The sequence below is a fragment of the Chrysemys picta genome, chromosome 8 (assembly GCF_011386835.1).
Source record: "Chrysemys picta bellii isolate R12L10 chromosome 8, ASM1138683v2, whole genome shotgun sequence".
NCBI lineage: Eukaryota > Metazoa > Chordata > Testudines > Emydidae > Chrysemys > Chrysemys picta.
The window spans coordinates 66,043,993-66,070,880 of record NC_088798.1 but is presented as its reverse complement, the minus strand read 5'-3'; the positions used below and the strand labels follow the sequence as shown (position 1 = coordinate 66,070,880).

The 26,888-nt window shown below is 47.0% G+C and overlaps 1 protein-coding gene across 4 annotated transcripts in view; it reads left to right on the top strand.

Moving 5' to 3' along the window:
* Positions 1-445: 445 nt before the first annotated feature.
* The window catches only part of NOTCH2 (notch receptor 2), a 146,960-nt gene continuing 120,517 nt past the window's right edge, over positions 446-26,888 (top strand). For 2 of the 4 annotated variants that reach the window (XR_002888087.3, XR_002888086.3), the window contains exon 1: positions 446-681. Coding sequence is in view for 1 of the 4 variants with exons in the window: in XM_008163149.4 (XP_008161371.3) it covers positions 609-681 (73 nt within the window). In the remaining 3 variants the exon portion in view is untranslated. The remainder of the gene's footprint in view (positions 682-26,888) is intronic. The other 2 variants (XR_006174623.2, XM_008163149.4) reach the window with 2 other exon arrangements.

Sequence of the window (26,888 nt, the reverse complement as noted above, 5' to 3'; positions counted from 1 at the left end):
GGTGCTGATGCGGCCTAGAGAGCAAGGCTTGTGTTGCCATGGCATGGCAGGTGGAGGGGAACCATGGCAGAGAGTGAGGTGCCTCACAGCCTGGGAAGCATGATGTTCCCTGTCCAGCTGACCTGTCGGGTTCCCCTGACCCCCCCCCCCCCCAAGGCTCCCTGACTTAGGGGGGAGGGCCAGCTGGTTCCCCTCACCGCCCCATAGGGTCCCTGTTGGGGGGGGGGGTTGTCTAGTTCCCTTCTGACCGAGCTCCCTCAATAGGGCTCCCTGTCTTGGGGGGAGGGCTATCTAGTTCCTCCTCCGCGCTCCCCCATAGGGCTCCTGGCGGGGGGGCGTCTAGTTCCCCTCACAGGGCATCCTGGCCGGGTGCCCGCGGGCTCTGCGCCTCCCGGCCCGGCGCCCTCTAGCGGCCGTTCCCGGCGGGCTGTGCCGCGGTCCCCACTGGCGGAGCCGCCCGACCGCGCAGGAAGCGGGGGAGGGCCAGACGCCAGTCCGTACGAAGCCGAAGCCGAGTCTCTCCGCGCGGCGCTGCCGGAAGATCCCTCCGCGCGGCCCCGAGCCGCCGCTTCGCTGCCGGGCTGGCTCCGGCGCGGGCTCGGGGGGCGATGCGGGGGCCTGGCCCGGCACTCGGGGCGCTCCTGCTGCTGCTGCTGTTGAGCCGCGGGGAGCCGGCGGCGGGTGAGTGCGGGTCGGGGGCTGCCTCCGCTAGGGGGCGCGCCGAGGGGAGGGGGTGGCTGCCCTGCCCGGGGCCGGGGGTTTCTGGTGGTGGGGGCGGAGCCTGTGCCATGTCGGGCTCCGCGGCGCGGGCGTCTCTCTGCCCTGCACTCGTGTCCTGGGGTCCCCTCAGTGTGAGGGTCTCTCCAGCGGACTGTCCCTGCTCCAGTGTCCCCTCGGTACGGGGTCTCTGCCCTTCCCCAGTGTCCTGGAGTCCCCTCAGTGTGGGGTTTCTGCTCTTCCCCATTGCCTTTGGGTCCCTTTGGTGTAGGGGTCTCTAGGGTCCATCGCCGCCATGTGTTTTGTAGTCCCCCTGCTATGGGGCCGTCTTTAGGGGGCTCGCTCTTGCTCCATTTGCTGTCTCCGCTTTGGGGGTCTCTGGGAAGCTCACTCCTCCCCCATCATCCTAGGTCCCCTGCTTTGTGTCCTTGGAATCTGGCCTCTGCTCCTCTCTGCCCCAGGGGTTGCTTGCAGGCTTCATCAACACCCCTGAAACTCCCCAAGCTAGCCCCCACATCCTGCCTGCGGGGATGCTCATGGAAAGAGGAAGAGCGCCCATTGCCAGCCCCTCAGACAGGAAGACGGGTGGGGGAGAGGGGGGGGAGACTGCCAGCCTGCCTCAATACAAATAGGGATGTGTTAATGAAACTCTAAAAATCAATAGGGGCAGCTTTGTGTTGGGATGCTATGTTGGGTTCCCTGCAGTGTTTGCTAAGCAAACACAAGTCGGTGGTGCCAGTGCATGAGAGCCAGGCAGGATATCTGACTAGAAATTAAAGTGGAAAAACTCTAGTCTCTTATTTTGGCTAAGGAAGCGCAGAGTAAATAATGAAAGCTCCATGAGATCTGTAAATTTAATCCATTGTTAATGTAAGGTGTTCATGGTAGCAACACAGGAAATTAAAATAATAGTTTTGACTTTAAGGTGCCCCTTGAAGAAGAGCAGAGTACCAATTGAAGGCCATAGATAACCAGTTCTGGCAGGGTTTGTCCTGGGAGGTGCTGAGCACCCTCAGTTCTCATTTACTTTAGTGTGTTTAGCATGTTGTAGTTGTGACGCTATTGGGGTAATCACTACCATCTGCTTACAGCATGAGACAACCTTGTTTGTGCCCAATAGGGAGAAAATTGTCTCAAATCTGCCAACCACTAGGAGGACAAGTGCTCTGCTCAAGGTTCCATGAACCCCACTCTTTTGCTCTAGTGGCTGATAATTAGCGTGCCCCACCTTGATACCCTCAAGGGCCCAGTCCCTTAACTTCCGGATACCCACACAATGTACGCTATTCCACTGCCTCCATGGAAGCAGTGCCCCCCAGGTCACTAGCTTCACCTCAGTTCAACACTTGCTTTAGTGTAAGGCAAGTCTTGTCTATAGTAAATCCAAATAGAATTTATTTAACCACGCTAAAATAAAGATCCAAAATAGATACAAGTAAAAGTATTGGAAACACGAGATTACATGAAATGCAAATCTAGAGCCTATCATTTTTAACAAGTTCTGTTCCAGTCTAATAAGGTATTTCTTCCCAGTGTTCAGTCCTTGCAGCACTTGTCCAATCTAGAGAGCTGGAATCTACTTTTTATGAAACACTAACGCTGGCAGAGTGTTGCCTCTGTAATGGATAATGTCTTGTGCCTTTTCTTTGTCTTTGATACGGTTCCAGACTTTTGTGCCATTTCAGCTTCAGGGTGTTTCAATAACATCAGCAGAGCCCTGAGGATCCCTTATTCAGTCTCTTCTTGGGGTTCTTTGTCTTTGTAAATGCTCAAGCCTGCATTTGGTCCAGCCTGTAAATACAGGGCTGTGCTAGGTCAGGTTGAAAGTTGTTGACTGCTCTCACTCTTGATTGACTTAGCTCTGAGACCCACCCCTCCTCAGGTGATATGCTTCACCTCATACAGTTTTGGAACAGAATAGTCTACATTTTACATCTCTCTTAAAATATTTCCCATACAATTCTCAATAACTATGGCGATCAGCTAGTTCTTAGTTTTTGGCAGAGACCATGCATGACCCTCTACGATGAATTATCGAGAAGATGGTTAGACACAGGTGTAATATACCTGCCTGGGCATATCAATGTCACAGTAAAGTTGAACCCAAAGTATTTAAGAGCATTGCTTGGTGTACAATACTGGGAATGTTGAACTGGTTAAAGGAAACTTTTGAGTAATAAGACTAGTAATTTCATTTCAGTAAGTGTCTTAAAGACGTAATGAATAAATAATTGGAAGTCCCTGCTTTTTGAACATATATTGTTTAAAGGAATGATTAAAAGGTTGAGATTTAATTTGGAAACATTGGAAAAAATCACTTGAAAATGGTTAGGTTCTCTAAAAATAAGAAAACTTGATAAATTAGCAAAATAAAAACAAAACAACTGAAATGCTTTAAAAACAACAAAGAGTCTGGTGGCACCTTAAAGACTAACAGATTTATTTGGGCATAAGCTTTCGTGAGTAAAAACCTCACTTCTTCGGATGCATCCGAAGAAGTGAGGTTTTTACTCACGAAAGCTTATGCCCAAATAAATCTGTTAGTCTTTAAGGTGCCACCAGACTCTTTGTTGTTTTTGTAGATACAGACTAACACGGCTACCCCCTGATACTTGAAATGCTTTAATTTCCATTGCTTTCTAAAGGAAAAAACTAGAACAAAAAGAACTAGGCTTTGAGAAGCACCGTTTCTTCAGTTATTAAATTGAAGACCCCTATTGAGGCAAAAGCAACGAGGAGTCCTTGTGGCACCTTAGAAACTAACAGATTTATTTGGGCATAAGCTTTTATGGGCTAAAACCCACTTCATCAGATGCATGGAGTGAAATACAGTAAGCAGTATAAATATTACAGCACATTGAGACAGTAGTTCTAGCTACTTGGAGACACACAGACTTCTTAATTACTTTGAATCTTTTTAACTATGTGTTTAGTAAATATTTAAGGTATAAACAATGTGAACAGGTCTGTAGAGCTGAAGATCGCATTATTTTTCATCATTGCACCATTACTTTCTTGAGACTATTGGGAGAGGTCAGGTTGCACCTGTGTTCTGGTCTAGATGGAGAGTAGTTCACAATGTCTTGAAGAGTGATAGTTGCTGTTGGATTTCATACCTCTCTGAGAAGCAATCTTTTTGGTAGATTAATTTGTTGATGGCCTGCAGTACACTAATTAATCTTTTGTTCTTTATTATCAATACAATGAATTCTAAATTTCTCATTCATTTATGCCATCCTCACAGGTTGCCATAGAATCATAGGACAGAAAGGGACCTTGAGAGGTCATTTAGTCCAGACTCCTGCACTCATGTCTAACCTGCTCTTAAAAATTTCCAGTGATGGAGATTTCCACAACCTCCCTAGGCAATTTATTCCAGTGTTTACCTGACAGTTAAGTTTTTCCTAATGACCAACCTAGATCACCCTTGCTGCAATTTAAGACCATTGCTCTTGTCAAGTGGGGTCCCTCAGGGCATAGGTGCTGACTGCCTCTGTTTCTGGTGTGTGTGTGTGTGTGTATGCTCTATCCCTGCTCTGCCCCAGGCCCTGCCCCCACTCCACCCCTGCCCCCAATTTGCCACCCCCACCTACCTCTTCCTGCCTTTTCCCCCTTCCCACCCTGTTCTGCTGCCGGCTTCTTCTGGTCCCCGCTCCTCCCCCTCCATCCCCAGCGCCTCCTGCATACCTCTGAACAGCTGATTGCGGCAGGTGGGAGGTGCTGGGAGGGAGGGGAGGAGCTGATCAGTGCGGCTCGCTGGCAGGCGAGAGGTGCTGTGGGGGAGGAAGAGGCACTGATCCCGGGGCTAGAGCACCGACTATTTTTTCCCCATGGGTGCTCCAGCACCCATGGGTCCAGTTCTGAGTCCAGTTCTGTTCAATATCTTCATCAATGATTTCGATAAAGGCATAGAGTGTACACTTATAAAGTTTGAGGACGATACCAAGCTGGGAATGGTTACAAGTACTTTAGAAGATAGGATTAAAATTCAAAATGATCTGGACAAACTGAAGAAATGCTCTGAAGAAACTAGGATGAAATTCAATAAGGACAAATGTGAAGTACTCCACTTAGGAAGGAACAATCAATTGCACTCATACAAAATGGGAAATGACTGCCTAGGGAGAAGTACTGCTGAAAGGGACCTGAGAGTCATAGTGGATCACAAAGCTAAATATGCGTCAACAGTGTAACACTGTTGCAAAAAAGCAAACATCATCCTGGGATGTATTAGCAGGAGTGTTGCAAGCAAGACCTTGTTATACAGTTGATGTGACAAAAGAAGTGGGCGGAAGAAATTAAAGCACTGGGCGTGGAAATTGTTCTTAGGGTTTGACCAGTTGTGGCATGGAAAGCGAGAACTTCAGCAATTTTATGCCATGGTGTGGTGAAGAGTGAAGGTTTGCATCTTCAAAGTCTTGGGTAATCTGATTAATGTAAACTGCTCACGCCTGGAAACAGTCAATGCTTGCTTGCTGGGAGAAATATTCCATGTACTTTGTGGATAGGATTAGTCTGACTTTGACTGGGTTATCTTCCTCTATGGTGGTAGAGCTATGTTTGGAGGCAAAAATTATTTCCTAAGTATGTTTTGGCCAGTTTTGCTCAGTAGTGATTAGAGAGGTTAGATTACAGCCTTGAAAGGACCAGTGTCCTTGGTTGTAAACCTGTGGTGGATGTTGGGACCATTATTTTCAGAGATAGCTAATGCCTCCTTGTGGGGTTGCAAGATGCTGGCTTTGTGATTCTTCCACTTTTGCTTGAGAAACTGTCTCTTGACACTAAACTTCTCCAACTACTGTTGTCTCTAGACCTCGCTCTCTGGAAAAGGTTGAAGAAGGCTGAGGGGAAAAATAACTCTGGCATCATCTGATGTCATCTGGCTTTCTTGATTTCTCAGTCAGTTTTAGATCTGGATATAGTATGGAGACTGAGCTTGCGTTATTGGTCGAAGCTCTTCCTAGTGATAGATAAAGGTTAGTTGTCGATGCTCAGGGCTGGCTTTAGCAAGAGCGGAGCCCGATTCCGGCAAGCCCCGCCCCCAGGAATTGGGCCGCGCTCTGGCCGGAGCTCCGGCTGGGATCGTGGGGCTTGGGTCCAGGTTGGAGCCGCTGGGACCGGAGCCAGAGCCGCTGGGGCCAGGGGTGCTCGGCCGCCAGCCGGCATCGCTCGGCCAGGGCCGGGGCTGGGCTGGAGCTGCTCGGCCGGAACCGGGGCCCGAGCCAAGCCGGGCTGGAGCCGCTGGGACCGGGGCTGGGGGTGCTCGGCTGCCGGGGCCAGGGCCGGTGCCCTGGGGCCCGAGCTGAGCTGGAGTCTCTAGGGCCGGAGCCGCTCGGCCGGAACCGGGGCTGGCGCCCCAAGGTCCGAGCCGGGCCGGAGCCGCCGGGGCCGGCTGCCAGAGGGAGCCGCTCGGCCGGGGGGGGCCGGACTGGGCCGCGCCTCCTCGTGCCCCCCCCCCCCCCCCCCCCAGCTTACCTGCTGCCTGCCTGTTTCAGGCTTCCCGCGAACATTTGATTCGCGGGAAGCAGGGGACGGGGAGGAGCAGGGGGGCAGAGCGTTCAGGGGAGGGGAGGAGGGGGAAGTGAGGCGGGGTGGACAGCTGCTGCGGGGCCCTCTTGGCGCGGGGCCCGATTCAGCGGAATCGGCTGAATCGGCCTAAAGCCGGCCCTGTCGATGCTGATCTCTCAATGATAGCATTGGTCATAAGGTGATATTCACCAGTGTTAGGCAAAAAATACTTTTCCCAGCCTATGAAAAATTTCTAGGTAAAAATTTTCCCGACTCAGGCTGAAAAGTCAAAATTTCAAAAATGTTCACAAACAGAATATTTGAATTTTTTTTTTGGTTCAGGTCACTTTGATGTCAACTGTTTTCTGTGTTTTATTTTTACTATAATTAGTTTAAACTTCAAAGTGAAAAGGTATTTTGAACTGAAAAATATCAGATTTTTTTGAAAATGTCAAAACAAAATGTCTTGACAATTTCAAAATTTAATTTTCAAAAAAATGGAGTCAAAATTTTGTCAAAACTGACCTTTTCCTGCATAATGCAAAATCAGCTTTTTTGTCAGATTCCCAACCAGCTCTAATGTTGACCCACTTGTGGTCCTTGGGAGTGAAGTTGTGATTGGAACTACCATGAGGAAAGAACGGAGCAACTCAAAGAGTATTTTTGGATGGGTATTTAACTGCCTTAAGGGTTCTTGTGCAAGGAACCAAAAGTTTCTGATGTCAGCCTTTTTGCTTAATGCAGAATGAAATAGATGTTATGATATGGACTACTCAGCTCTGTCTTTTCATGCAATGCAGGTGGTGTAGTGACTTGTTTTTCCTGCTTGAATGAGTGGCTGAGCTGAAGCGCAATCTATAAAAGATTTAAGTGATGGTAGGTTCCTGGAGATGGAGGTGATGTCAGGAACATCTGCTTTTCTAGTGAGAGAATATATCTGATGATTGTTACTGATGTTCACAGTTTGGGGGCCTTTTTTGATCAGACAGCTGCAAGTAATAGGCAAACATAGGCATTTTTATTTTTTCTGTGTAGGAGATTGCATCCTTATCTCTTGGATGCAGACCCTGCCACAGATTTCAACACCTTTGTTACTGCTAGATTGATCTGCTGCAATGCATTCTCCATGGGGCTTCTCTGGAAGACACTTGGAAATTTCTGCTATTGCAAGAGTTAGTGGCCTGCTTACTTAGGAGTGGAGTGCCTAAGTAGTATCCTTGCACTTTTGTAGACTTCATTAGCTATCCATTTGTTTCAAGATGCAATTCAAAGTGTAATTTAGATTTACAAAACCCTTTATTATTTGAGCATAGCTACCTTATACCTTTCTCTCATTATGCATCATCTATGCATTTAATATCAGCTGGGATGTTCTTGCTAACAATCCCAAGACTTGAACTCTTGAGATAAGTTTGGAGGGGGTATGGGAAGGCTAAAGAGGTAAGTTATGCTTGGTTTTGGGAGATGGCCTTTGGCTTTTGAGTCTCTTTAGTTGGATAAGGGAGTTCTTGTCAACTTAATCAGTTTTGTTGTTTATTTGTGCTGTCTTTAAATCACTAACACTATAAATCAACTGGCACTTTTCTTTCATAGATGCTGCATAGGATTGGAAAATCCTATTTTCAGAAACAATGTTCATATTGTGAAAGGGAGAAGTACAGTTGTGTCTTGCGAATGGTCTTGCTGAATTTGCTTATTAAAAGGTGTTGCACTGTAACCCATGTTGTCATGGTTATATTGATCTTGAGAGAGCTGGAATTTGGATGTACATTGTTTATCAAGTTATGAGGCAGTGAAAGGACAACAGTAGAGTTTAGAATACTTGTTTCTTTTGGAATAGGAAATTTTATCTAAAATACCCAGTGGACATCATTTTTAGATGAATGTCACTTCAGTCCCTTGTATTTCAAGTTTGTCTTGTTGGCTAGGATCCATGGATCTAAGGAATATTGGGAGTGATGACCATAAACTTGGAGGCATTGCATACTCCTCCTCAGGGCATGTCACCCAGGCTGGAAAACGGGAGCCTACTTTTCAAAGCATCTATGTTAAAAAGCCCTTTGTAGTTACATATTCTTAGTTTCTATGAGCTCATTCAAAGGTCATCTTGCCAACAAGAGTCAAGTCAACATGAGGGCAGCATCTTGTCAAAGCTCCTCTGGAAGGAACAATGCCTGTGTCATACTTAACACACAGTCAGTCTTCTGAGATCTCCAGAAAAAAATCAAACATTCTATTTGGAAAATATTCTATTTCTAGAGCATATGCCCTCTAAGAGTATAAGGATGAAAATGGAGCTTTGTATCTCAATAGTATATTAGCTTCTGCTATTTCTTCCCTGCGGGATATCTTAGTCCTATATCTGCGACATCACTGGTAGTTGCTATGGAAATAATGCTGATGACAAGCATTGGATTATGCTTTCTGGAGTGGTAGAAACTCTTATAAATCCTTTTTAACATTAGCACTAAAGAATGACAGAAAATTTTAGAGAGAACAACATAAGCATAATTATTTCTACATCAAATGTTTTTCAAAGTTTTCATAGAGACGTCAGTTTCTCTTTAGATCTTTAATTGTATTATCTAAAATGTTAGGCACTGAATGAGAGTACTTTATTAAAGCTTTTCTGTTTTAACCAAATACATTGTGTTGTAACTTGGTTGTTAAGTTTTTAAGTAGTGTTTTAGCTTTGTGTATTAGAAGAACACTTTCAGTCTGAAAATTATGGAAGCAATGGCTATAAGGGTGATATAGCAATAGGACAGGATCTACTGATAAAAAAAACTAGTCATATAACTCAGTCCCTAGTTCATTGTGTATTCTAACTTTACCTTTATAGTTAATTCTTTCCAACTAATAAGAATGTAACCTACAGCAATCCCTTTAACAAAATAAACCATTCAGGGAAGCAGTCATCAAGATAAAAGCAAATCTTGTCCTAACAGTTCAGTAATGGTATATAAATTATAAAATATCTAAGGATGACTGGATGATGGAATTGGTATCTGGATATGGAGCGCCTCAGCTCTAGGCCCCTAGTTTCAGTCTGGTCCAGGCAGGACATTTGTGAAGTTCTACATCTGATGGTAGGGATGGTGTTTTGTTAGGACAACTGTGTTTGTTGCTGCAGGGAAAAGGGGCTTGGGAGCAGGGCCGGCTCCAGGGTTTTTGCTGCCCCAAGCGGCGGGAAAAAAAAAAAAAGCCGCGATCGCTTTCTTCTTCGGCTGCAATTCGGCGGCAGGTCCTTCCCTCCGAGAGGGACCGAGAGACCCGCCTCCGAAGAGCCCGACGTGCTGCCCCTTCCCCTTGGCCGCCCCAAGCACCTGCTTGCTGGGCTGGTGCCTGGAGCCAGCCCTGCATGCGAGGGGCTCTTTCTGGGGTTTGCCATTCATACAACTGAGGGAGAGACTGGCTGGGTCCAAATCACGTTTCTTCTGATCTGAGTTGAATCTTCATGAGTTTCTCATGAGGCGTTGGATACTCTGATTAGTAATGAAGAATATCTGATTTGAGCTTAAAAAACAGGAGTACTTGTGGCACCTTAGAGACTAATAAATTTATTTGAGCATAAGCTTTCATCGGATGCATAGAGTGGAACATACAGCAAGAAGATATTTATACATACAGAGAACATGAAAAAGTGGAAGTAGCCATACCAACTGTAAGAGTCCAATCAATTGAGATGAGCTATCATCAGCAGGAGAGAGAAAAAAACCTTTGAAGTGATAATCAGGATGGCCCGTAGAAGGTGTGAGGATACTTAACATTGGGAAATAGATTCAATTAGTGTAATGACCCAACCATTCCCAGTCTCTGTTCAAAGCTAAGTTAACAGTATCTAATTTGCATATTAATTCAAGTTCAGCAGTCTCTCTTTGTTGCAAAATTGCCACCTTCAAGTCTGTCACTGAGTGGTTAGAGAGGTTGAAGTGTTCTCCTACTGGTTTTTGAATGTTATGATTCCTGATGTCAGATGTGTCCATTTATTCTTTTGCGTAGAGGCTGTCCGGTTTGGCCAATGTATATGGCAGAGGGGCATTGCTGGCACATGATGGCATATATCACGTTGGTAGATGTGCAGGTGAATGAGCCCCTGATGGTGTGGCTCATGTGATTAGGTCCTATGATGGTGTCGCTTGAATAGATATGTGGGCAGAGTTGGCATCGGGCTTTGTTGCAAGGATAGGTTCCTGGGTTAGTGTTTATGTTGTATGGTGAGTATTTGCTTCAGGTTGGGGGGCTGTCTGTAAGCGAGGACTGGTCTGTCTCCCAAGATCTGTGAGAGTGAGGGATCATCTTTCAGGATAGGTTGTAGATCTTTGATGATGCGCTGGAGAGGTTTTAGTTGGGGGCTGAAGGTGATGGCTAGTGGCGTTCTGTTATTTTCTTTGTTGGGCCTGTCCTATAGTAGGTGACTTCTGGGTACTCTTCTGGCTCTGTCAATCTGTTTTTTCACTTCAGCAGGTGGGTATTGTAGTTTTAAGAATGCTTGATAGAGATCTTGTAGGTGTTTGTCTCTGTCTGAGGGATTGGAGCAAATACAGTTGTATCTTAGAGGTTGGCTGTAGACAATGGATTGTGTGGTGTGTCCTGGATGGAAGCTGGAGGCATGTAGGTAAGTATAGTGGTCAGTAGGTTTCTGGTATAGGGTGATGTTTATGTGACCATCGCTTATTAGCACAGTCGTGTCTAGTAAATGGACCACTTGTGTGGATTGGTCTAGCTTGATCATTAAAGTGAGGCCATGGGCAGTGACTGAAGTGTCTGCATTGGGGAGAAGAATTCCTTAATTTCAGTTCTGGAATTTGGGCAGCAGTCTTCAGTTCAAGCTCAAATCAGATATTCTTCATTACTAATCAGAGTACCCAATGCCTCATGAGAAACTCATGAAGATCCAACTCAGATCAGAAGAAATGGGAAGGCAAAAACATAGGTCTTCACCAGCGCCCGATTATCCAGGCTGTGACTGAGAGGAAGGCTGAAGAGGGACGATTGCAGGACCTAAGGTCTTGGGTCTGAGAGCTTGTGGGACAAGCCTTTGCTTCATTAGATGTAGTCAGAGGTTCATCCCTTAGACTCTTAAATCCTGTGAGGCCTAAACAGGATTTCTGCCCCTGTAAGTTCTTTTCTTCTCTCAATATGGTTTTTTTAAAGGTCCGTTAGCAATTTGGCCTTTGATGCACTATAAGCAAGGTCCATAGTGTTGTTGCTTTTTTCCTATGAAGTCAAGAATTGTTATTTAAGAGGACAGCTGAAAATTCCAGATTATCTCTCTTCTCTTAGAAAGCCTGTGGCATCAGCTCTGTACTCAGGGCCGGTGCAACCATTTAGGCGACCGCCTAGGTCGTCTAGGGCGCTAGGATTTGGGGGGCGCCATTTTCGTCAGCAGCGACTGCGGCGGCCGGACCTGGGGAGCTGGGGCAGTCGAGCGCGGGGAGGGCCGCCTGCAGCAAGGGGGGGGGCAGCACGCAGGGGAACTCCCCGCCCCAGCTCACCCCTGCCCCGCCTCCTCCCTGAGCACTCTGTGGCTGCTTCACCTTTCCCGCCTCCCAGGCTGGCGGCGCCTAAGCTGATTGGCGCCGCCAGCCTGGGAGGCGGGAGAAGTGAAGGAGCCATGGTGAGCTTGGGGAGGAGGCGGTACAGGGGTGAGCTGCCGCGGGGAGGGGTGCCTCAGGGTGGAGAGCTGCCGCGGGGGGGGAGGGGAGGGCGCCTCAGGGCGGGGGGACGGGGGTGCAAGGTGGAAGTTTCGCCTAGGGCACAAAACATCCTTCCACCATCCCTGTCTGTACTGTTCCATCCCTCTGAAGTTCTTTCAACCTTTCAGTTGGCAAATCTTTATGTAATCTATTTTAGCCTTTTGTAAGATACCTACTATCATTGGTAACTGTACATTGGAGAAAGGGCAATTTTCTCTCAACTTCCCGTGTTCCTGGGATGCATGATTTTTCTTTTACTGTTTTCTTCTTCATTCTCCCCAGTTTGTCACCCTGGGAAGCTACTGTTACTGCAAGAATGTTGTGACGGGTTTGGTCACAGAGACCCCCTTGGGACTGTCACCTGATGTGCTGGAATTACCTCTGAGCCCATTTTCCATTGCCAGTTTAGGACTTCAGAACTCTGCCTTGTTGATCCAGACACGCTAGTCTTCTGCAGCACAGACCCAGGTCTGGTCCATGCCCCCAAAGCTGCAGACTTTAACCAAAAATTTCTCAGCAAGTCACCTATCTCCATCACCCAGACACCCAGTTCCCAATGGGATCCAAACCCCAAATAAATCCGTTTTACTCTGTATAAAGCTTATATAGGGTAAACTCATAAATTGTCAGCCCTCTATAACACCGAGAGAGAGATATGCACAGCTGTTTGCTCCCCCAAGTATTAATCACTTACTCTGGGTTTATTAATAAACAAAAGTGATTTTATTAAGTATAAAAAGTAGGATTTAAGTGGTTTCAAATAATAACAGACAGAACAAAGTAAGTTACCAAGCAAAATAAAACAAAACAGGCAAGTCTAAGCCTAATACATTTAAGAAACTGAATAGAGGTAAATCTCACCCTCAGAGTTGTTCCAATAAGCTTCTTTCACAGACCAGAGTCCTCCTTAGTCTGGGTCCAATCCTTTCCCCTGGTACAGTTCTTGTTAGTTCCAGCTCAGTGGTAACTAGGGGATTTCTCATGACTGCAGTCCCCTTTGTTCTTTTCCACCCCCTTTTATGGCTTTGGCACAAGGCGGGAATCTTTTGTCTCCCTGGGTTACCACCCCGCCATCTAAATGGAAAAGCCTCAGGTTTAAGATAGATTCCAGTACCAGGTGACATGGTCACATGTCCTGTGAGACCCCAAGCCTCCATTCTTTCCGGCCAGACTCACACGAACACAGGAAGGCTTACAAGTAAACAGAGACATTTACAACCAGTTGTTCTAGTTAATGGGAGCCATCAAGATTCTAAGCCACCATTAATGGCCCACAATTTGTATAATTACAATAGCACCTCAGAGTAATACTTCATATTTCTAGTTTTAAATACAAGAATGGTACATTCATACAAATAGGGTGAACACAGTCAGTAGATTATAAGCTTTGTAATGATACCTTACAAGAGACCTTTTGCATAAAGCATATTCCAGTTACATTATATTTACACTCATAAGCATATTTCCATAAACATATGGAGTGCAACGTCACAACTGCCTTCTTTATCAAAGAGGTAAACGTTGCTTTTTACTAGAACTTGGGCAAGGCTGGTCTCTGTCTGATCTCTGCTAGTAAGGTGTTCTGCAGCTGCAGTTTTGCTGCTCAGCATACTCCAGATGGTAGAAAGTGTTTCTTGTCTCTAATGCAACGAGTGCCTCAGAGCAGAGGGAAATCCAGCAGGGTCCCAGGGCTACCTTGAGGAGCACTGTTCCGATTCTTCGATTCAAGGAAGAATTGATGTTCTCTCGTGCCTCAAATTTCTTGCCTCTCTCTGGTAACATCTGTCTTTCCCATGTTCCATATGAGCCAGCTACTCTTCACTGACATTCCTAGTACTTGGAAAAATTGTGGTGATGGCATGGGCTGCATTGATGAAGAAAACACACAACTGAATGTCATCAGTGTATTTACATTGGTCTCATGGTCTTTCAGTACCTTACTGCAAGGGTGTGGATAGGGTGGGCTCAACTTACGGTGGCTGGACAATAATCTGTCCTCAGGGCAAGCCTGCAGGTTTGGAGACTGAACTTCCACTTTCCTTCATGGGTGTGTGTGTGCATGCGCGTCCGTCCGTTTGTCCTTCCCTCCCTCCCTGGGTGTAGCTATGGGTGGGTCTGGGAAGGTGGCCAGGGTTGGGGGAGAGAAAGGCAGGCAGAAAGAGCATGGGGAAGGGAAGTGCCCTGGGCTGTGTTGCTGTGCCTGTAGGCAGCTGGGAAACGCTTGCCCCGCCATAAATCCCTGCCCTGTTGGGGGGTTGGAGACCGCAGCCCCAGCCATGCTGTGACCCGCACTTTGCTGATAAATGGATGCTGTGCCCCTCCCCACCACCCCCATGCCTCTGGGCAGGAACTGCCCATCTGTCCTGGTCCCTGAAGTCAGATAGAGGCTCCTTCCTGCCCTGGCTCTGCACCTTCTCTGCAAGTCGCACTGTGGAGCATCCCTCAGCCCAGCCAGGCATGTCTACCAAGGGAGAGTCCTGGGATGGGGAGGGAGCCCTGGGGTATGTCTGTGCTGCAGCTGGGAGCGTGCTGCTGCTTACCAGCTGAACTAAACGGACACTCACTAGCTATACTTTAACTAGCCACCAAGTACAAACCTACCTGGACTCCCTGGTGCATACTCGGGTGGCTAGCACGAGCCACTGCCTATGCTATCTCAGGGCCAGCTATTTTTAGCATGCTAGTTCAAGCAGAGCTAGCACAAGTCTGTCTATTGCAGTTGGAAGCATGAACGTGGTGTCGACATACCCGTAAAGTCTGGTTACATTCAAGTTGGGGGTTTGATTCCGAGCTTGCATAGATGTAACTGCACTAGCTTTGCTTGGGCTAGTGCCTAAAAACAGAAGTCGTAGCCAGAGCATCATGAGGGGCTAGCCACCCCAAGTATGTACCCAGCGTCTCAAATGGCATGGACTTATGGTGACCAGTTCCTCCTACCACTTCCATGGCTTTATTCTGTTTTTTTTTTTTTCATTGAGCTAACATGAGTATGCCTCTGACATACCTCAGGCTTGGATTGAGTGGGCCTCGGTGCTAATTCCAGCCCACCTGTAGCTACGCCCCTTCTTTACTGATCAGTCTCATGTAATGTTGGTGTGGGTGGGGGAATAGTATTGCCCTTTGTAAGGACCTTCAGATGAACTCTCTGAAGCTTGATAGTGATCAAGGGGATGAACAGTGTAGAGGAAATTTCACTGTGAGATATTGCTCCTGATGTCCATGGGCAGTGGTTTGAATGTATCTGATAACAATTAGTTTCATGGAGTTTTCTCCACTGTTGTAGAAGCTCATACCTTGGGAGTGTGTTGCATTGCAAGCTTTGTTTTCTGTGTACAGAATCTCACCATAGTAGCTTTCTCTAGAAATGAGGACTTAGTGCCCTGCTGAGGATCTTTAGTTTATCCTTCTGTTCAAACCACTTGTAGTGAAGAAAGTTGCTGGGCTTTACCAATTTCCATGCAAGGATCTGAGTACTTTTCTCACATGATTCATGTTTCCTCTTGGTCTTAGCTAGATAAGCTGTGGCTATCATAGAATATCAGGGTTGGAAGGGACCTCAGGAGGTCATCTAGCCCAGCCCCCTGCTCAAAGCACGACCAATCCCCAACTAAATCCCCAAATGGCCCCCTCAAGGATTGAACTCACAACCCTGGGTTTAGCAGGCCAATGCTCAAACCTCTGAGCTATCCCTAAAGGTGTTAAACCTTACAGGGGTCTCAAACTCCCGGCCCATGGGCCATCTGCGGCCTGTGGGGCTCTAGCAGTTTTGGGGCCGGGTCTCTCCCTTGGCCCCACCTGCCGTCCCCAGGATCTCCCCGCTCAGGGGCCCTGGCAGTGCAGCGGAGCTGAACGGGGTCTGCCTGCTCGCTGCAGTGGCTGCCGGCCCCTCCCTGCAGCCCAGGGGCGGGGTGGGGCTGTGCCTCCGCACGCTGCCCCCGCCCTGAGTGCCCATGCGGCCAATGGGACACTGGGGGGGCGGTGCCTGGGGGCAGAAGTGCGTAGAGGCCCCCCGGGCTGCCTTGCCTTGGAGCTCCAGGTAAATGCTTCACCCCCAACCCCCTCCCAGAGCCTGCACCCCCACCCCTCCCCACACCCTTCCTCCTACCGCCAAACTCCCTCCCAGAGCCTGCACCCCATCTCCACACTCCCCCAGCCCCCAAACGCATCTCAGAACCTGCACCCCGACCCCCTCTCCCACCCAAACTCCCTCTCAGAGGACAACCTCTTACCCCTTCTGCACCCAAACTCCCTCCCAGAGCCTGCACCCCAATCCCCTACCCCAGACCTCCTCCCCCACCCAAACTCTTTCCCAGAGCCTTAGGCAGGTGGGAGGCAGAGTTTTTGGGAGGCGGGTTCTGGGTGGCATGAGTGACGTTGGCCCACTGGGAGGATTTGAGGACTGGCACTGGCACTAAGGTAAATTGAGTTTGAGACCCCTGCCTTACACCCACAGTACCATAAGAAACCAGGAAGATCAACACAGTGGAAGGAAGTTGCAGTCTGCTATATTAAGTGAGATCAAAAGATTTGAAAATACTGGGCTTGTGCTCTTTTTATTGCTTTAGGGTATAAAAATGCCTGGAATGGCTTTTTAATAAGCATTCTGCTTGTTTTTCCATAGAACTATCAGGAATATAAAGTCTAATCTTCCTGGTTTTGTTGGAAGTCTAGAGGATGTTGTGAGCTCTTAATATCTCATTTGAAGATGTGGTATTATATATTATATTAATATTTAATCTTTTGAGTGAATTAATCCTTTGTTAGTCACGGAGGTTAAATGAAGATAGCCTATCTCCTAGAACGGGAAGGGACCTTGAAAGGTCATCAAGTCCAGCCCCCTGCCTTCATTAGCCAGACCAAGTACTGATTTTGCCCTAGATCCCTAAGTGGCCCCCTCAAGGATTGAACTCACAACCCTGGGTTTAGAAGGCCAATGCTCAAACCATTGAGCTATCCCTCTCTCTCTCTCTACAGAGTAGATCTCTACAGAAACAAAACAAAGTTTAATCAGTTTGATTTAAAAGGCCTTTCCCTCTTCAAAAAATTTGTCATTATTAAGAAACATGAATTTTTCATACAAGTATTAACAAACCTTATTCATAACCAATATCTGCTACCTTTAAAGACTCATTTGCATTTTGGCAACACCTTATCTGTATTTCGCTTATTCAGATTCCCAAAATGGTAACTAGTAATTTATAAAATTGACTTCATCCTGATATAAGGCTATCATTTTTTCATTGAAAGGATTTTCTCTACTTTATTTCTCCATGCCACTACTGTTGGAAGAACTGTCCTTTTCCAAAAGTGAACTATCTCACCATCTGGCTGCTAGTAATAATTATGTTTATTGATGGATCCTTCCTAGAGTCAATACTCTTTTTTTTGTACTGTAACCTGATAGATTTACCATAGGTTTTCTGGGTAGCCTAACTAGTTAGCTTAAATTCTATTTCTGTCTCCCCCCCCCCCCTAAATTTTAGGTCATTCCCACTCTTTATGCAGAGAGGTCCCTATTCCTTCATATCTTTTCCAGGATTTGACTCCTCTATATATTTTCCTTAGCTTAAATGGAGCAACGTACCATTGGTAAAATATTTTGTAGTTTTCCTTAATGGATACACAAATAAATGAGGTATTGATCCTTTCTCCAGATATTTTCCCTTTGTTCCAAAGTGATATTTATTTTAGATGCTCTTTCCATTTTTCTGTAGAGGTAGTCTTATCTTCTAGATCAGAGGTTTTCAACCTTTTTTCATTTGCAAACCCCTAAGAAATTTCAAATGGAGGCGTGGACCCCTTTGGAAATCCTAGAGACATTCTGTGAAGTCCCAGGGGTCCATGGACCAAAGGTTGAAAACCACTGTTCTAGGTCCATCAGTAATCTTTCATTATACCATGTGGAGATAACCAGTGTTATACCTTATATATTAAAAATGTACACACTTGGACTGAGGTAGAGATGGACATAGGAGATGGAAATGTTGAGAGTCTCTGGGTTAGGCTAAAAGGGGTAAAAAACAAGGGTGATGTCATGCTAGGAGTCTACTACAGGCCACCTAACCAGATGGAAGTGGTTGATGAAGCTTTTTTTAAACAACTAACAAAATCATCCAAAGCCCAAGATTTGGTGGTGTTGGGGGACTTCAACTATCCGGATATATGTTGGGAAAATAACACAGCGGGGCACAGACTATCCAACAAATTCTTGGACTGCATTGCAGACAACTTTTTATTTCAGAAGGTTGAAAAAGCTACTAGGGGGAGAAGCTGTTCTAGACTTGATTTTAACAAATAGGGAGGAACTCGTTGAGAATTTGAAAGTAGAAGGCAGCTTGGGTGAAAGTGATCACGAAATCATAGAGTTTGAAATTCTAAGGAAGGGTAGAAGGGAGAACAGCAAAATAGAGACAATGGATTTCAGGAAGGCAGATTTTGGTAAGCTCAGAGAGCTGATAGGTAAGGTCCCATGGGAATCAAGACTGAGGGGAAAAACAACTGAGGATAGTTGGCAGTTTTTCAAAGGGACACTATTAAGGGCCCAAAAGCAAGCTATTCCGCTGGTTAGGAAAGATAGAAAATGTGGCAAAAGACCACCTTGGCTTAACCACGAGATCTTGCATGATCTAAAAAATAAAAAGGAGTCATATAAAAAATGGAAACTAGGACAGATTACAAAGGATGAATATAGGCAAACAACACAGGAATGCAGGGGCAAGATTAGAAAGGCAAAGGCACAAAATGAGCTCAAACTAGCTACGGGAATAAAGGGAAACAAGAAGACTTTTTATCAATACATTAGAAGCAAGAGGAAGACCAAAGACAGGGTAGGTCCACTGCTTAGTGAAGAGGGAGAAACAGTAACAGGAAACTTGGAAATGGCAGAGATGCTTAATGACTTCTTTGTTTCGGTCTTCACCGAGAAGTCTGAAGGAATGCCTAACATAGTGAATGCTAATGGGAAGGGGGTAGGTTTAGCAGATAAAATAAAAAAAGAACAAGTTAAAAATCACTTAGAAAAGTTAGATGCCTGCAAGTCACCAGGGCCTGATGAAATGCATCCTAGAATACTCAAGGAGCTAATAGAGGAGGTATCTGAGCCTCTAGCTATTATCTTTGGAAAATCATGGGAGACGGGAGAGATTCCAGAAGACTGGAAAAGGGCAAATATAGTGCCCATCTATAAAAAGGGAAATAAAAACAACCCAGGAAACTACAGACCAGTTAGTTTAACTTCTGTGCCAGGGAAGATAATGGAGCAAGTAATTAAGGAAATCATCTGCAAACACTTGGAAGGTGGTAAGGTGATAGGGAACAGCCAGCATGGATTTGTGAAGAACAAATCATGTCAAACCAATCTGATAGCTTTCTTTGATAGGATAACAAGCCTTGTGGATAAGGGTGAAGCTGTGGATGTGGTATACCTAGACTTCAGTAAGGCATTTGATACAGTCTCGCATGATATTCTTATCGATAAACTAGGCAAATACAATTTAGATGGGGCTACTATAAGGTGGGTGCATAACTGGCTGGATAACCGTACTCAGAGTTTTGTTATTAATGGTTCCCAATCCTGCTGGAAAGGCATAACGAGTGGGGTACCGCAGGGGTCTGTTTTGGGACCGGCGCTGTTCAATATCTTCATCAACGACTTAGATATTGGCATAGAAAGTACGCTTATTAAGTTTGTGGATGATACCAAACTGGGAGGGATTGCAACTGCTTTGGAGGACAGGATCATAATTCAAAATGATCTGGACAAATTGGAGAAATGGGCTGAGGTAAACAGGATGAAGTTTAACAAAGACAAATGCAAAGTGCTCCACTTAGGAAGGAAAAATCAGTTTCACATATACAGAATGGGAAGAGACTGTCTAGGAAGGAGTACGGCAGAAAGGGATCTAGGGGTTATAGTGGACCACAAGCTAAATATGAGTCAACAGTGTGATGCTGTTGCAAAAAAAGCAAACATGATTCTGGGATGTATTAACAGGTGTGTTGTGAGCAAGACACGAGAAGTCATTCTTCCACTCTGCTCTGCTCTGGTTAGACCTCAGCTGGAGTATTGTGTCCAGTTCTGGGCACCGCATTTTAAAAAAGATGTGGAGAAATCGGAAAGGGTCCAGAGAAGAGCACCAAGAATGATTAAAGGTCTTGAGAACATAACATATGAAGGAAGGCTGAAAGAATTGGGTTTGTTTAGTTTGGAAAAGAGAAGACTGAGAGGGGACATGATAGCAGTTTTCAGGTATTTAAAAGGGTGTCATAAGGAGGAGGGAGAAAACTTGTTCACCTTAGCCTCTAAGGATAGAACCAGAAGCAATGGGTTTAAACTGCAGCAAGGGAGGTCTAGGTTGGACATTAGGAAAAAGTTCCTAACTCTCAGGGTGGTTAAACACTGGAATAAATTGCCTAGGGAGGTTGTGGAATCTCCATCTCTGGAGATATTTAAGGGTAGGTTAGATAAATGTCTATCAGGGATGGTCTAGACAGTATTTGGTCCTGCCATGCGGGCAGGGGACTGGACTCGATGACCTCTCGAGGTCCCTTCCAGTCCTAGAATCTATGAATCTATAATGCCTTAGTAACAAATAAGCCCAGACTGGCATAATAATATTCCCCATGAGTTCTTTGATGGTATTAATATCCATAAGTTTATTATAGAATAGCTCTCTGATGGTTGTCTGTACCCTTTTTCCTCCTATTTATTATCTATTGGATTACATAATCCTTGAAATTCTAGATTGTTTCTGATGGGTGTAAGTGGGGACTGCAGGGTCTACCTGTTTATATCAAATTCCGTATCCACAGTGTCACCATGGGACATGGATATTTTTCTTTTTGTGTTAGTCTCTATTTCTTAGGTAAAAAATCAATGCACTACATTTATTTTTAAAGTCCTGTTTGATTTCCACCACACGTTTACTGGGGTCACCATGGTACAAGGCTGATGGTAACTTTAGTTGAGCTGTTCAGTGATATATTAGTAAATTTGGTACTGCCAGTCCCTCTTCGAGTGGGTCTATAGAGTTTTCTTGTTTTTTTCTGGGTAACTTATTGGATCGTACAAAGCAGCAGTGTAGCCTAATGGGTAGAGCACTGGACTGGGACTCAGGAGACCTAGGATCTATTTTTGGCTCTGCCTGCTGGGCAACCTTGGGCAGGTCACTTCTTCTCTCTGTGCCTTAGTTTCCCTATCTGTAAAATGGAATAATGATACTGATCTCCTTTGTAAAGTGCTTAGAGGTCTGCTGATGAAAGACACTAGACAAGAGTGCGATATTATTTATTATCATTACTCAAGTTCTTTTTGGTATCCATATTGGTTAGAGCCTTAAATGGGAAATTTCATTATGGCAGATAATTAATTGTAATGGCTGGTATGCATCCAAGACCAGTGCATTTTTTTCAGATTGAAATAATGGGAGGAAAAATTCATATGCTGATTGAGGATAGGAGAGAGATTGACTATTAAATGTTTAGTTTAGATGACAAACTCAAATACATCTTGCAGCTTTCTCATCATAGATTCCTCTAGCTCTCTCTGTGTGCGTGTGTGTGTGTGTGTGATAATTGTATAGCCTGATATATCCCTGAATTCATTCATTTTTCAGAAGCCTTAGATTTCACTAAATTGGAAACCATTAGTATCACATTGTCTGTATGCAGCACAATTTTATGTTCTGTTTTATTAATTGTTAACCCCTGTTATGCTGCTATTTTGCCATATATTTTGTGCCAGGAGTTCAATAAAGGAGGATAGCGTTGTCTGGTTCCTGTTTGTAGTTAGAGTTCTTGGGAGTGTATCTTATTAACTTTTGTCCTAGTAGAAGGGGAGTCATATTTATCCATGTCTTCATATTGCCTCCAATCACAACTTTCAGGTTGCTATTTACATCATAAAGAATCAAGAAGGGGCACGAGCTTACTTTTTTTCTCTCTCTCTCTCTCTCTCTCTCTCTCTCTCGTTAACCTTGCACATCACTCATTAAGAGGTTCCTTTGCCAGTGAAGTTAAATCTGGGATAAATTGTCACATTTGCATGAACATCTTTCGGGCAAGATGCTTAGGATGTTGTAAGAGTCAGTTCCTTGGGAACGTCATTCAATGCATCTGATGCTGTCATATCTGTGGCTGCCAACTCTTTCACTATAATATCCTTGGAGATACGGCCTGATGTGCAGGCTAAAGTAGACCTACTGGCTGAGGATTTGGATCTACTCAGTGTATGTCTTCACTGCAGAATTAATTTAGGTTTTTTGCTTGGGTGTTGCCACAAAAAACCCTTCTGTTCACCTACACGACCCTCATGTGAGTTTGGTTTTTCAGCCTGGGCTAGTTGGCCTTGCTAGGGATAGAGCCTGAGTGTTGTTTTCACTTGGTCTGGTAATCCACACACTTAGCAGTGAGGATGCAGGCTAAACCACTAGAGTACTGATAGTCCTCCAGTGCCTTCCCACAATTTTCCCCATGTGCCTAGAAGACAGACAAATTCTCTCACACTTCACTCAGAAAGAATCATGGAGCAGCTCAGTTTACTGCCGCACAAAGAACAGTGGGATGTGCTTGGCAGTCCTAGCGACGCACACAGGGGTGAGCACAGCACCAGTGAGGACACAGTAATTCAGGTGTGGCTTTGTACTGTGGCTGCTCACACCCGGCCTAGGCACCCAGTTGCCAATCACCCGAGTGAATGCTGTCGTGAAGATGTACTCTAAGAAAACGAATTTTCTGACAAAAGAAAAGGAGACAAAGTCATAGCAGCCTCCTTGGATATGTTGCAAGCTCTTTCAGGCTGAAGAGGCAGATTAGTTATACGCTAACCTAATGATTAATGAAGGCAGGAGGGATCTTTTGAGAGAAGGGGTAAGAATGCGTGACAACATGACTCAAAAACCTTGTTTGATCCACTTGGTCCGTGTGCAACTTTAGAAGAAAGATTTGGTCAGTCTATTTTGTCTTTCCAGATAATACCCTCTTCCTTCATGTTGAGCATACAGTACATTTTCAGGTAACTCTATGTTTAGCATAACCTTAATATACTGTTTATTGTGGGTGAGTTAATGATATTGGAAGCTTTACTTTTATTTTCTGACTCTTGTGCGTAGCTTGGTAAGGTAGCCTAGACATGGTTTTTGATGTAAACGAAGTAACTGAAGTTGCTTATTTCTTTGCATTCATTATTAAATTGTCTTCCTGCATTTCATGATAATTTTAGCAATGCTTCTTGCACAGAGAAGAAGCTAATTTTGCTATGGGAGCCATAGACTCTAATTTCCCTTGTGTATATAAAAGAATGTTTTCAGGTTAAACTATTTTAGCTTTTTGAGTACCTCTTTCAGTAATTTTAAATATTTGTAATGTAATTGGAACAATTTTAATCTTATTTATATTTGGTTGTTTTTGTTTAGTCTATTTTAATTGTCCAAGCTGAAGGAAGTACACAAAGTAGTCGCTTCCACTTCTGTTTAGTCAGTATTGGATTATCATGCCCTATCATGCACTACAGTTAAATGCTTGATTTGTACTGTCCAATTTGTACAGCTATTCAAACTGACAACGTAACCCTCAGTGCTTTAATGATCTGCTAGGCAGCAGTTCAAGGTAATGCTATTTTGTTGGAAAAACAGAGGGACTTAATCTTTGCTCTTCTGTTCTAGTCTTTGGGCTGATAAACTGGGACAGAGGCTGCACACATTTCTTGCTACTGTAAGAATCTACTCTTCTTTGCCTGTGCTGCTCTACTTTGATTCACTGCGCTGCAGGATCTTTATAGAAAAACTGAATGCAGTCACCCTCTTATTTCCTTATTCTTGGCCATGCCAAGATGCTATTGAAAGTTAAGTCTATATTGGTGGCCAAATGCTAGTTACACTTTTGACTGGGTTACAAAAAGTCAAACAATAAGTTTTCATTGTAGTGACAAAGTGGGAATGTTATTAAGGTTTCCTCTGAATACTGTGTGGGTGTCTCAATTTCCTCTATGCATTTCTTAAGTATCTAGGTGGTGGGATAAGGGTGTGTGATTGTTGCAGAGCCCTAGGCAGGTGTGATGCTGTCTGTACAGAGCATGGCCGACACCCTGTCTCCTCTCAAGTGATCCCCTGCAAGGTGCCAACTGAAGGTGTTGGAGAATGTAGAATGTGGGACTCACCCCTGCGGCGCCTCCTGCTGGTCGTCTCAGGGAATTAGCTCGCCAGCCTCCAGAGCACCCTCTGCAGGCCGGTGTCCCGCTTGCCGCCGGCCCCGTGTCCCTCCTGGACCCAGGTGCCCTTTTATCTGGGGTGCTGCCCCCTGGCAATACCCCCACACTCTGCCTCTGGGTCTCCCCTCTCTGGGGAACCCCCAACCCTCTAATCCCCACCTTGCCTCAGTCTGGGCTACTGCCAGTCATCATCAAGCCCCCGCTCCCTGGGGCAGACTGCAGTGTAAAAGCCACTCCTCGTAGGCAAGGTTGGGTCTGGACCTGCTGCCTCTCTCTGCAACACAGTGCCTCTCTGGGGCCTTGGACAAGGCCCTGCATCCCGGAGCTCCCCAGCCCCTCTAGCCTTTCCCCAGCCCTACCTCACTCTAGGCACCCTGAGCTTCCCAGCAGCCAGGCCCCTCTCTTTCTGATGGCAGAGAGAGTCTGTCTGTGCTTCTGGCCCACTGGCCTTTTTATACAGGTCAGCTGTGGCTTGATTGGGGCGTGGCCACAGCTGTGGCTTGATTGGGGCGTGGCCACAGCTGTGGCTTGATTGGGGCGTGGCCACAGCTGTGGCTTGATTGGGGCGTGGCCACAGCTGTGGCTTGATTGGGGCGTGGCCACAGCTGTGGCTTGATTGGGGCGTGGCCACAGCTGTGGCTTGATTGGGGCGTGGCCACAGCTGTGGCTTGATTGGGGCGTGGCCACAGCTGTGGCTTGATTGGGGCGTGGCCACAGCTGTGGCTTGATTGGGGCGTGGCCACAGCTGTGGCTTGATTGGGGCGTGGCCACAGCTGTGGCTTGATTGGGGCGTGGCCACAGCTGTGGCTTGATTGGGGCGTGGCCACAGCTGTGGCTTGATTGGGGCGTGGCCACAGCTGTGGCTTGATTGGGGCGTGGCCACAGCTGTGGCTTGATTGGGGCGTGGCCACAGCTGTGGCTTGATTGGGGCGTGGCCACAGCTGTGGCTTGATTGGGGCGTGGCCACAGCTGTGGCTTGATTGGGGCGTGGCCACAGCTGTGGCTGTTTTCCCAATCCGCCGAGGCTCGCTGCTTTCCTAGCAGCAGCCCTCTCGCTGTCTCAGCCCTCTGCCAGGGCTGATTTCAAGCCCTTCAGGGCAGGAGCGGGTGACTACCCCGCTACACCCCCCCCACCTCAAGATCCCACTCTTCCGGAGAGGGCGGGGGGGTTGTTCTGCCTGCCCAGTTTTCCTCTCAGCTGGGCCCGCAGGACATCCCGTTCCTGCTGCAGATGCTCCAGCATGAGGAGCAACCGGCCACCCTCCGGAAGGGTTTGGGTACCCACTGTAGCCCACTTAGCTCCCAGGTGGGTTCCCCTTGCTGGTTGGGTCTCCACCGTGGCCTGTCTCGCCCCCGCGTGGATTCCCCTGTTGAGCTGGGGCCCCTCTGTCCCATATCCCCCCCCCCTCTTCTGGGCCCCTGGTCTTCACCACCCCCTGCTTTGGGGTAGTCTCAGACCGAGCCCGATCCTCTGGCCTTCCACTCCTTCTCTGGGGGCAAGGTCACTTTCTCTGGCCCCCCTTGTGGCATAGGTAGCACAGCCAGCACATTCCTTGGGCCACCTCCAGGCTAGGCCTGGTCCTAGGAGTCCCATGCGGGCACTCCCTCTTCTTGTGCCCCGGCTCCCCACAGGCCCAACAAGTTTGGAGCCCTCCCCCGTTAACTTCATAGGGGGCACTCGAGTCTCTCCACCATGTCCCGGGTGGAGCCTCTTTGCTCCATCCCAATAAGGGCACTCCCCCTTCAAGTGTCCCTGTCACCCACAGGGGAAACAGTCTTTAGGCCCTGTCACTGGCCTCCTGCCCAAGGTGCCTGATCCCCGTTGAGGTCCATGTGCCCTCCCCCGCAGCAGCTGAAGCAGCCCTGCTTGCTGCTCGGCGAGCCAGGCAACACAGGTTCTCCAGTAGTAGTCCCACATATTGCCAGTCTTGGATCTGGGCAATCGTCCAACAGTCCTTGCCCTGGCCCCTTGTGTCAGGGGCGGACCGCTTCTGCCCACATTCTCCACCACTTGTAGCAATGTGGGACTCACCCCTGCAGCGCCTCCTGCTGGTCATCTGAGAGAATTAGCTCGCCAGCCTCCAGAGCACCCTCTGCAGGCTGGTGTCCCGCTTGCCGCCGGCCCTGTGTCCCTCACGGACCCTGGTGCCCTTTTATCTGGGGTGCTGCCCCCTGGCAATATCCCTACACTCTGCCTCTGGGTCTTCCCTCTCTGGGGAACCCCCAACCCTCTAATCCCCACCTTGCCTCAGTCTGGGCTACTGCCAGTCATCATCAAGCCCCCGCTCCTTGGGGCAGACTGCAGTGTAAAAGCCACTCCTCGTAGGCAAGGTTGGGTCTGGACCTGCTGCCTCTCTCTGCAACACAGTGCCTCTCTGGGGCCTTGGACAAGGCCCTGGAGCCTGGGGAGTTGCCAGCCTGGAGCTCCCCAGCTCTGCCTCACTCTAGGCACCCTGAGCTTCCCAGCAGCCAGGCCCCTCTCTCTGTGAAGGCAGAGAGAGTCTGTCTGTGCTTCTGGCCCACTGGCCTTTTTATAAAGGCCAGCTGTGGCCTGATTGGAGCGTGGCCACAGCTGTGGTTGTTTTCCCCAATCCCCCGAGGCTTGCTGCTTTCCTAGCAGCAGCCCTCTCCCAGGGCTGATTTCAAACCCTTCAGGGCAGGAGCGGGTGACCACCCCGCTACAGAGAACAAAGAGATCAGGTGGCTTCCTGACCTAGGAAAGAGACAAAGACCAAAGGAGGGGCTGGAGGGAGTTTCAG